The 10,675-nt window shown below is 42.2% G+C and overlaps 1 protein-coding gene across 1 annotated transcript; it reads right to left on the bottom strand.

The window, feature by feature from the left end:
* Nucleotides 1-1,012: 1,012 nt before the first annotated feature.
* Nucleotides 1,013-4,851, bottom strand: LOC119416484 (protein TASOR). Its single transcript, XM_037683718.1, has 7 exons — nt 4,622-4,851; nt 4,231-4,379; nt 3,947-4,042; nt 3,778-3,850; nt 2,637-2,728; nt 2,415-2,552; nt 1,013-1,033 (listed from the first exon to the last, which is right to left on the bottom strand). The coding sequence occupies exons 1-7, from the start codon at nt 4,653-4,655 to the stop codon at nt 1,013-1,015; spliced, it is 603 nt and encodes a 200-aa protein (XP_037539646.1). The 5' UTR covers nt 4,656-4,851.
* Nucleotides 4,852-10,675: the final 5,824 nt, after the last annotated feature.

Below are 10,675 nucleotides of genomic sequence, written 5' to 3'. Positions count from 1 at the left end.
GTTTTACTTAACAAATCCCTGATATGGCCAATTCGCATGGGATTAACAACACAATCTCTGTAATTATTACAAATAATCCCGTGCATGTTTAATGGTTTAGATATAAAAGTAGTGACATTTATCCATCTTGCTTTTTATTTACCTCAAATGTAATCAAGGCAAAATTTGCCAATGTTCCCTTCCAATACCTCGTACAGCACGTACAGCGTTACGCCAAAAAAGCAGTAAAGTCCAGGCGCTTTTGCAGCTGCAATCCAACAAAACGATTCTCAAGTTGCAGCAAAACCCAATGGCCATCTTCTAACAACTTGCTCCAAGACATCTGAGCTAGCAGCAAGTCAGACGTTCTCCTGAGTAGAACCCCATTTTGGAACACTTTCTGCATCTGAGGCTCACTTGGTTGGTGTTTATGCCGCTAAACGCATGTTTGGTATTTCAGAGAGTGAGCCACTTACATGTACTGTGCTATAAACAAGTATAATAGATCAATCACAACTATTGTGTCTGAGCGTTTTTGTGACCCCCTTACACTTAGAAAACGTGTTTCATAAATAAAGAAGAAAACTTTGTGTCTGCTCTTTTAATCCCAAGTGCAGCTCTTTCATAGGCAATCTGTCCATGTACTATTCATGCATAGATAAATCGCCAATTGAACTCTTTCCTTGTTCTAGTTAAAAGCCAAGCATTAGCGCGAGACTCACCTGTATAAGGGATGAATGAGTTAGCAAACATGAACAAGTTTTTACAAGTGAAAAAGTTTGAGCGCAGCAGGAAATGTTAAATGGAAGACATACAAGGTTTCAAACTGTTTATAGAGAACGTAATCTTCAAAACACTCAGATACAGTGCAGGATATTTGAGCAAAATGACAGCAGACCCCCACTAAACTGATCATTTCAGTGTTTATACAAATCATCTACAGCTTTTTTATATTAAATCATATGTTACTTACCCAGATCTGTCATCTCACTGGAAAAGAAAATTGAGACTTCATTAATACGATTTGAATAATTCAATTCTTGATGAAATTGTACTAGATAAAGAACATAAAAGTTAAAGACAGGTGGGTTATTGAAAAGGTGCAATACCTTTTCTCTTGTGAAAGAACTGCTGCTTTGGTATCCATATATGAAAACGATACAATAGCAATTGGATAAGCAGCACTGGGAGACAGAGTTGTCCCATTGCTTCCATCATCCAGCAGCTCATATATGTAATACTGAAAAATAAAATACTGTGTTACTTTTGGTCAGGACATGACTTTTAACTCCCACATTAAAGAGTTACCAGAACATCTACCTGTGTAATATCACGAAGACTAGAAACATCTTGTCCAAAAATGATGCAGAAAAACTGGTCCATGCATTTGTCACATCTACGTTGGACTATTGTAATGGTTTATTATCTGGGTGTCCAAAAACATCTTTAGTTAATCCAAAATGCTGCTGCCAGAGTCTTAACTGGAGTTAGTGGGAGAGATCATATCTCTCCAGTTTTAGCTTCTCTCCATTGGCTCCCTGTCAAATCCAGAATTTAATTCAAAATCTTACTTCTAACCTACAAAGCTCTCAACAACCTAGCTCCATTTTATATTACAGATCTTATTGTTCCATATTTTACTAACAGAGCACTTCGCTCTGACTGCAGGTTTACTTGTGGTTCCTAGAGTTTCCAAAAGCAGAATGTGAATCAGATCCTTCAGTTATCAGGCTCCTCTCTAGTGGAACCAACTTCCAGTTTCTGTCCGTGAGGCTGACACATTGTCCAGTTTACAGACTGGGATTAAGACTTTCCTTTTTGATAAATCCTATAGTTAGAGATGGCTTAGGTTTCCTGCCCGATCTCTGTTATGCTGCTATAGGATTAGACTGCTGGAGGACAAACTGAGCACACTTCCTCACTCTGCTGCTGTCTGAACTTGCTCTTCCTCTTTGTATTTGTAATTATTTCTATCTGAACATGTTTTTTGTCTTTCCTCCTACAGAAAGTTCATCTGGACCTGCCGTTCTGTGTTCGGCTCTCCTTCCTGTCCTCTGAAACCAGCCGGTCACAGCAGATGGCTGCTCGTCCTGAGGCTGTTTCTGATGGAGGTTTCTTCCTGTTACCAGGAAGTTTTTCCTTTCCACTGTCTCCTTTGTGCTCGCTCAGGGTGGGAGACTGTGATGAAGTGAAGATTCAACTCAACCTGCTGCTTCCTTAGATAAAGAACTTCTACTAATTGGCTTTTACTGTATAATGCATGTCAATATTTTTGTTCAGTGCCCTGAGATGACTTCTGTTGTGACTTGGAGTTGTATAAAATAATTGAATTGAACTGAAAAGCAAAAGGCACGTAAGCAACACTTGTAAGGCAACAACACACAAAAAAAAAAAAAAAACAGGCCCAAACTGAATTATAATAACTGAAATTTTACCTGGGTTCTTTCGAAAGCAAGAAAGGAGCTGGTTTTGTCAGATACCAAAGGCAGCTGTTCTGACACGTGACAGTCGAAGCCCACGGTGGGTTCAGTGAAATTCTGAGTGTAGTTCTCTACGACCCTTTTAACTTTACCCTGTCAGCAACAATAAAAGAAAAATACTCATAAACGCAGCAGTGAGTGTTCAAAAGAATATTTCACAATCTAACTTTTTATTACCTTTGTCAGCCTGACAATGGCAATGTATCCAGATTTCCCATGATACCAGCGGTTTAGATCCAAACAATCAGAGTACATGGATATGTACACACCTATTAGTAGACATTCATTCAGATGTAAATACAGGCAGGGGCAAATACAAGTACAATGAGAAAAGTGTAAAATGTTATAAGTGGAAGTATGAGACAACACCAATACAAGTACAGAACCACCACACCCTGCAGGGTGACTGGGCTGCAGTTGTGAAGGACACACCTTATGCTCCAAACAATGCTGCGTTCAGTACAGTGGACCTGAACAGGTCACGACTCTGGCATGTCTGGTTCTGGTTAATATATCTTTCAGAGAACACTACACACGATGCATACGGCGCACAGCTTGCCTACGTCAGCAAAACCTGGAGCACTTCTTCCAGCTATGTGTTGCTTCTTCTCACCAACAATAATCAACAGCTAACACAAAATAATTACCATTAATTTGTAATGTATAAAGAAACTAAAGCTTTAAAATTGAGTGAAAACTAATAAAAGTTCTGTAACCTGAAACAAAAGAAGCCATAAGCTGGTTTAGCGTGTAAACCGAGGAGCTAAAAACTGGTCTGGTGAGCTGGATTTTTTGCATAAACTAAAAAAAAAAAAAAAAGCTCCTCAGTCTGAGAATGAGCTGGAAGGTTTCTGAAAAGTAAAAAAAAAGAAGAAGTATTCGTTCCAGTTACTTGACGATCTACACCAGATCTTTAACAGATCGAAACAACTAAGAAATACATTATGCACGTTCACTTGCACAGAAACAAAATGGACACGCTCACAAAGAAGCTATTCTACGGCTAAAGCTCCAAAACACGGACAGGCAACGATCAATGGAGCACGGTTCATGTACGCTGCAACTTGCAGGTTCAGTTGTACAACAGACACTTCTTCCACTTTCACTTCTATACATGTTCAGAGCCCTCAGCTTTGCTTTCACTTTTATTCGCACCAGGCACACGAAACAGAAAGAATCTCCTATCCTCAGCTCAGATGTGGACCGTCTGCGTGCGCCGAGTGCACTTCTTCTTCATGTGTTCCTTCAGCTCCCAACTGAACCGTGAGTATGCACTCGGTCTTTTTACACGTGTACGAAAGGCAGTGCAGCTATTTACCCTTGGACGGATCTCCCAAAGTGGAGCATTTGCTGTTTCCTGTGGACAAACCGGTTTCTCCGACTGCGCTGGCCTTCAAAACACGACAAGAGTGGTTAAGAAGCGTGTGAGCACCAGGAAGGGCAGGGGCTTTGGTTGAAAAGGGGTCATCTCAGACGTGCGCTCGTACCTTGCTGCTGTCCTCAAACAGCAAAAAGCCAAAGGACTCCTTGAGCTCATGGTCTGTGTAGCCTGCGCCTTCCCTCTTGGCTCGGAAAGCTTTGTACTGTTGAAGGGGAAACGACAAGAAAACTCAGCACATACTCTCAGAAACTTCGCAAACTGGGTTTTCCTTCATTTCTGAAGGAAGGGGTATAATGTACACAGACTTAAAACGCTGAATGCAGTAGTCATGGTGCATGGTAGTAATAAATACTGCAGTGAACTCTTGTGTGAGCTGTATGAAGGGCTGACCTTTTCTTCCAGTTCAGGATTCTCCACCAAAACAGCAGAGTTGTATCTGAAGAAGTACTTTGACTCCTCATACAAGTACGCACTTTGAAGTGGAGCCAAAATAGTGCTCTGAAACCCCTCCGAGGACTCTGGAACAGGTTTTAAAACACCTGGGAGTGCCGACAAGAACACGGACACGGTGAGGGGACAATGTGGAGGACAGCGAGCCACTGGAAAATTACAACACCGCTCAGAGACACACGGGGTGAACTATTTCACCACCGTGGGACAGAGGACCTGCTCGAGCACCGAGCCGGAGCCACAAAACTGAGTTTGAATTTCTACCACAAATGCGCCTGAGCACCAACATGCCCTGACTTTATGTTTAAAGTGGCGACAAGAAGCTGTTCACCTTCACCTTTAGTCGAGGCACCACCATTTTCCATCGCTCATGAAATCTGTCCTGGCTCCTGTGCTTGTCGTAGAAAACAGCCGTCCTTGGTTTTAAACATCGCCACCGAGTAAAAGTCGAAACCAGAATGAAACTCGATCAATCCCGTTAGCGTCGACGCGTCCAAAGTCCCACGCGCAGTTACATCCGACATGACAAGGCGACGACCAGGAAGTTACAACAAGCAGCTCCCAAACACACAAGAACGATAAACCCGAGGGCGCTTCGAGAGCAACTAGCACACGTCTTCGGTGTCCAGCGTGGATCTTCGTGGGGCTGCGTGGCCCGAAGCGAAAAGGAAACAGAAACCCGTGGAGCTCGAAGAAGCGTCCATCTTGAAAGTCTCTTCCGAAGTGAAGCGCGAGGAGAAGCTGGTTTGCGCCGCCTGCTCGAGCAGCTCCACGGTCAAACTGCACATGCAAAGTGGAAACCTACATGTATGTTCTTAACGTGTGCTCCTGGACATGACACGGCTACAGTTCAACAGTCAACCAGAGGAAGTTCGCGCTGGATGGTCATACTTCTTACGTTCGTCTTTACAAGATTCACGGCTGAGTTTTTATAAAGGCAACACCCATTTAACACAAATAATCTGTTTTTATTTTATTTAATAGTGCAACAGTTACACGTGCATTGTACCTACACATAGAAATGAACCGACTAGTCTTCTTACTTTCAGTTTCAGAAAACAACAACAAAAAGACAGAATAATAGCATACAATTTATTATTTTCCATTCTATTTTTAATTATCCGTATATAACGAAATAATTCATATTTTTTAAAAAGTTAGCATTTTTGTCCAAAGTAGTTCGTCGTCCACAGGCCTGTGTTCTCCATTGTTTGTATTCAGTGGTGTTTTATCTATTTTTGCTTCCTTTGACTTTATTTTTAACATCTTATTGCAGATAGCAAATGAGTCTTTGTTCAATAAAAATGTTGAACATTGAAGATGTAGCCTTTTGCCTTTGGCCATTGGCGTCAGAAGCATTTGTAATGTAGGGGGGACACACTGGTGGTGGTGGTGGTGGTGGTGGTGGGGGGGGTCCTGGGGGTCCACCCCCAGAAAATTTAGAATGGATGCCATTTCCTGTTTCTGCTGTATTTTAACGAGCCGTTAAGCATCGTTTACCTATGAAAACACTTGATTCATTGGACACTTGATTCATTGAGGCTCAATGGGATTTACCTCTCTAAATAAAGGTTGAATGAATGAAATTCAATAACTATTTTAGAAAGCATGGCACAATAAGCCTAAACCAGTGGTTCTCAAAATGGGTCCTCAGACCCACGGGGTCCATGAATTTGGGGGTCCGCCATGGACTCCATATATTACAGTATATATATATATATATATATATATATATATATATATTTATTTATTTATTTATTTATTTATATTCATAAATTCCACTCTGTCTGGAGTTGCCAATGGTGAGAGGCGTCGAGCTGGTGTGGGTCTACTTGTAGCCCCCCAGCTTGGTGCCTGTGTGTTGGAGTTTTCCCCGGTAGATAAGAGGGTGGCTTCCCTTCGCCTTCGGGTGGGGGGAAGGGCTCTGACTGTTGTTTGTGCCTATGCGCCGAACTGCAGTTCAGAGTGTCCGACCTTCTTGGAGTCCTTGGCAGGGGTGCTGGAAGGTGCGCCAGCTGGGGACTCCTTTATTCTGCTGGGGGACTTCAATGCCCACGTGGGTAATGACAGTGTGACCTGGAGGGACGTGATTGGGAGTAATGGCCTCTCTGATCTGAACCCGAGCAGTGTTCTGTTGTTGGACTTCTGTGCTAGTCATAGTTTGTCCATCATGAACACCATGTTTGATCATAAGGGTGTCCATAAGTGCACTTGCCACCAGGACGCCCTAGGTCGTAGATTGATGAATGACTTCATAGTCGTGTCATCTGATTTGCGGCCATTTGTTTTGGACACTGGGGTAAAGAGAGGAGCTGAGCTATCATCTGATCACCACCTGGTAGTGAGATGGATCAGATGGCGAGAGAAGATGCCTGACAGACCCGGTAGACCCAAACACAACTATTTCTTATCTCAGACCTCCAAAAATCTAAATGACCCTATCAGATTCTGGAAAACCATTAAATCTCTCTCAGGCAACCCCCAATCATCTGACCTCCCATCACAACTTCTCGTTAACTCTGTTCCTGTGTCAAATAAGCACGAGATCCTGAACTGTTTCAACAAACATTTTGTTGCTTCTGGTTCTTTATTTGACACAGTTACTAACAAAAAATCAGCCACTTCACTTAATAACCAAACTTCTACAAATCAAATCCCTCCTACAAGTCAATCCTCAGTTAAATACAGCTTCTCTTTTTCTCCATTCTCAGTCAGTGAGGTCAATAAACTGTTAAAAGATCTTGACCCTAAAAAAATGCAGGACCAGATGAACTTCCACCTTATTTTTTAAGGCTGGCTGCTCATATCATCACAGTCCCTGTGACCCACATCTTTAACCTGTCCATAAGTCAAAACTCCATTCCAGACACTTGGAAAACAGCCTTTGTTCTACCTTTGCTGAAGGGAGGTGACCCCACCTCACTGAACAACTATTGATCAATCTATAAACTCAGAATTTTAGCCAAGGTTCTAGAAAAACTGATAAACTCTCAAATCAAAAAATACCTGGACTCATTTAACATCTTACCTCCACATCAATCTGGTTTCAGGAAGCAACACAGCACAATGATTGCTTCATTGAAGGTTCTTAATGACATCGTTGAAGCACTGGATGCTAAGGATTATTGTGCTGCACTTTTCTTAGACCTGTCTAAAGCTTTTGACACTGTGGATCATAACATCTTGTGTCATAAACTCTCAGAAATCGGTTTCTCAGATCACACCCTTGGTTGGTTCTCTAACTATCTCTCAGATCGGAGGCAATGTGTTCAACATAAAATGATACTTCCTCCAGTTATTTAACAGTCAACAATGGTGTACCTCAAGGCTCAGTCTTAGGACCCACCCTCTTTACATTCTACATAGATAATGTAGGTCAAAACATCCCTGATACATACAGTGTATATATATATATATATATATATATATATATATATATATATATATATATATATATATATACATACACATTTTTTTTACAAGCATATGTTTAAAAACCCGTTAAAATACACCAAAATGCAAGAAATCACATATACTTTATTAAAATTTTTCTGGGGGAGGACCCCTGAATCCTCGGCACCCCCACCGTCCCGCCCGCTATTTCCATTCTGTTATTGATTGATTTTAAGTCCTGTTACTTGGTATGACTACTGCTTTTATCCAATAATGGTCAATCAGATCATCTGGACAGTTTCTTTTTTGTGGAAAGACATTTCACCCTCTATCCGGAGGGCTTCGTCAGTCTGAGGAGTCCCAAGTAAACTGTTTTCTCCACTAAGCAGTACACTCCTTTAGTGGACCAACATTTGCTAGTGATAAGATGGTTTCTGGGGGACTGTCCTGTCCCCTGTTGACTCCTCCCAGGTAGGCAGCCATAGCCAAAGTGGTTCAAGACATCAAAGTTCATGTTCAATCATCCAGGTACAAAATACAATAATGGTCAGTCAGGTCATCTGGATAGTTTCTTTTTTGTGGCAAGACGTTTCGCCCTCAATCCGGAGGGATTCATCAGTCTGAGAAGTCCCAAGTAAACTGTTTTCCCCACTAAGCAGTGCGTTCTTTTAGTGGACTGTCCAAATGACCTTATTGACTATTACTGGATTTTGTACCTGGATGATTGAGCATGAACTGTGAATACTGCTGTTATGATTCTGTTCAGTTTTATGTAGAGTTTTCTGTAACAATTTGAAGAAATGGCACTACATTTTTCAATTCAATTCAAAAATACTTTATTAATCCCAAAGGGAAATTATTTGTTGTTGTAACTCGTTATCCTCATTTCATTAAGAGACATTATAGATACTGATGACTGTAGACAGGAAGGATCTCTTGTAAAGATCCATCCCACAGTAAATCCCAAGAAACAGGCTGCAGATGCCGTCTGATCCGCCCACCCAGACTCGGCTGGCCTCTCGGTTCCCCCGGGCTGTAGGACCACCCAAATGCCGGGCAGAACTCCTCCCAGAGCGATGGCCACTCCTCCCAGCAGTCTGCCGAGCTCCTCGTCGCTGCGGACAGCCAACTATAGGTGCCGAGGGACGATCCTGTCCTTCCGCTGTCATGAGCCGTGTTTCCTGCTAGTTCCAGGATCTCAGTGGTCAGACATTCTAGCACAGCTGGAAGGTAGATGACAATGCATCCACAGAACATCCTTTCAACTCATTTGAGATTTGGGGCTGTAGTTGAGATATTATTTGAGCTTTTGAGATGTTAATCAGCTGCTGTTGGTTGTAGAAAACTGCCTTGTTGCCATGGTTCCGCATCATAACAAATGTCCAAAACTAAAAAAGTTTCAGTAAAAATCCTTCCAGCTGCACAGCATCTGATACCAGAGGAAACAATCATCACAAAATGTGATTTACATCCAGAAAAAGAGGAATTAAAGTTTCCAAAAGCAAAATCTCAGAATGAAATTAACAGAGCTGCTCCAACATGCAGCCACCTGGAGTGGCGCAATTTAAACGACTTTTTTATGAATCTTTACACTTATTCTATTATTTTAAAGTCTTTGGTGTCCTGAAAAAAGGCAGTGATTGTGATGAGTATCACCTGCTGCAGCTGTTTCTTCTCCAAGATGGCCGCCAATCAGCAGACCTAAGGATCATCATCTTGATGAGACTCCTGACTACTTAAGGCTGCAGCTAGATGTTTCTCGTCGCAGGAGCATTTGCCACTGATTGTACACTTTGTCTCTAGCCTATGTTTATCTCTCGTGCTTTAAACTAAGACCTTTTCCTGTGGTTGCAGCTTACCTGCCTCCGTGGATCTCCTCGTGCCTTGGTCTTCCTTTAGTTCCATGCCTTGGTCCCCATCGTGTCTTGGTCTCCCACTGGTTCTGCATCTTGGTCCCTGCCGTGCCTTGATACCTCTCTGCTCCTCTCTCGGTCCCTTGTGCCTTGCCTTCCAGCCACACGCCTCCTTGCCTTCCAGCCACATGCCTCCTTGCCTTCTCGTCTGGAATCCGCCTTGGTCCCTCTTTGACCATCAGCTGGACTGTAAGACAGATTCACTGGATTAACATCTCCTCGTTTTCCCAGCCAGAAACCTCTGACCTTCTCCTTCCTTCTCAGGGTCTCAGCTGGTCATCCCTTTCCACTGTAAATAATAAACACTGTCCATTTGTACTCCTGAGTCTCGTCTCGTTTTCATGGTCTTGTACCACTCTGGGTTCCCCGAGTCGTAACAGTGATGTGTTTAATTTGAACTCCGAAGTCAAGATGTTAAAGTTCAACATTGGAAAAATCAACTGGAACAGCATCTGAAGTCATATTTTTCACATGGAAAGCTAAAGGTTCCTCACAGTCTCCAACTTCAAAATCCAACATGTCTGCTTCAAACATTAAAGCTGACGACAGATGCAGCAATAAACTGTGTTTTGGTCGTACTAATAACAATAGGAACCTAAGGGTGCAACAATCCATCTATTAGACCTACTGTCTTGCTCATGCACTCAATTACAAGCAGAACAAAAAAGTCAAAATAGTCTTGCCATATTTTATCCCAAAACATAATGCATAAATTTAATTTTTTGTGCTGCAAAATTATTTTGCGAAAACGTGAATTGCATGCCTTGAAAAATGTTCTTGTGCACTTTTTTCAGGTGACATGGGGAAATACAAAATAAGGAGCCATTCTTGTTTTTGATTTTAGTTTGATATAAAAAGCATTGGATTACAAGCTTCCTGATAATTTCCAGCAGAGCTGTTCCAACCAGCTTCAGGTAACACATGAGAAGTGGCTCTGTTTCATTCCAAGCAGTCACCCAAGCTGTTTTACCCATGGGTGGACCAGGAGGTGACTTTAACAGGGATACAGCTTCCATCTGCTTCCTATTAGTTTTGTTTTTCTCCTGTGCCCTACAAGGAGAGGCCTAGAAAAGAAGTTG

Source organism: Nematolebias whitei, chromosome 10, assembly GCF_014905685.2.
Source record: "Nematolebias whitei isolate Nwh7 chromosome 10, NemWhi1, whole genome shotgun sequence".
Taxonomy (NCBI): Eukaryota; Metazoa; Chordata; class Actinopteri; order Cyprinodontiformes; family Rivulidae; genus Nematolebias; species Nematolebias whitei.
Note: the sequence above shows the minus strand (reverse complement) of the source record. Positions and strands in the feature narration are given on the sequence as shown.

Excerpts from the sequence above, each read along its gene's own strand:
- LOC119416484 (XM_037683718.1), bottom strand. The coding sequence starts at position 4,655 with ATGGAAAATGGTGGTGCCTCGACTAAAGGTGAAG. Across the intron at positions 2,553-2,636 it reads CCATTGTCAGGCTGACAAAG|GGTAAAGTTAAAAGGGTCGT; the intron begins GTAATAAAAAGT and ends TGTTGCTGACAG. Across the intron at positions 1,034-2,414 it reads TTGCTTTCGAAAGAACCCAG|TACAATTTCATCAAGAATTG; the intron begins GTAAAATTTCAG and ends TTCTTTATCTAG.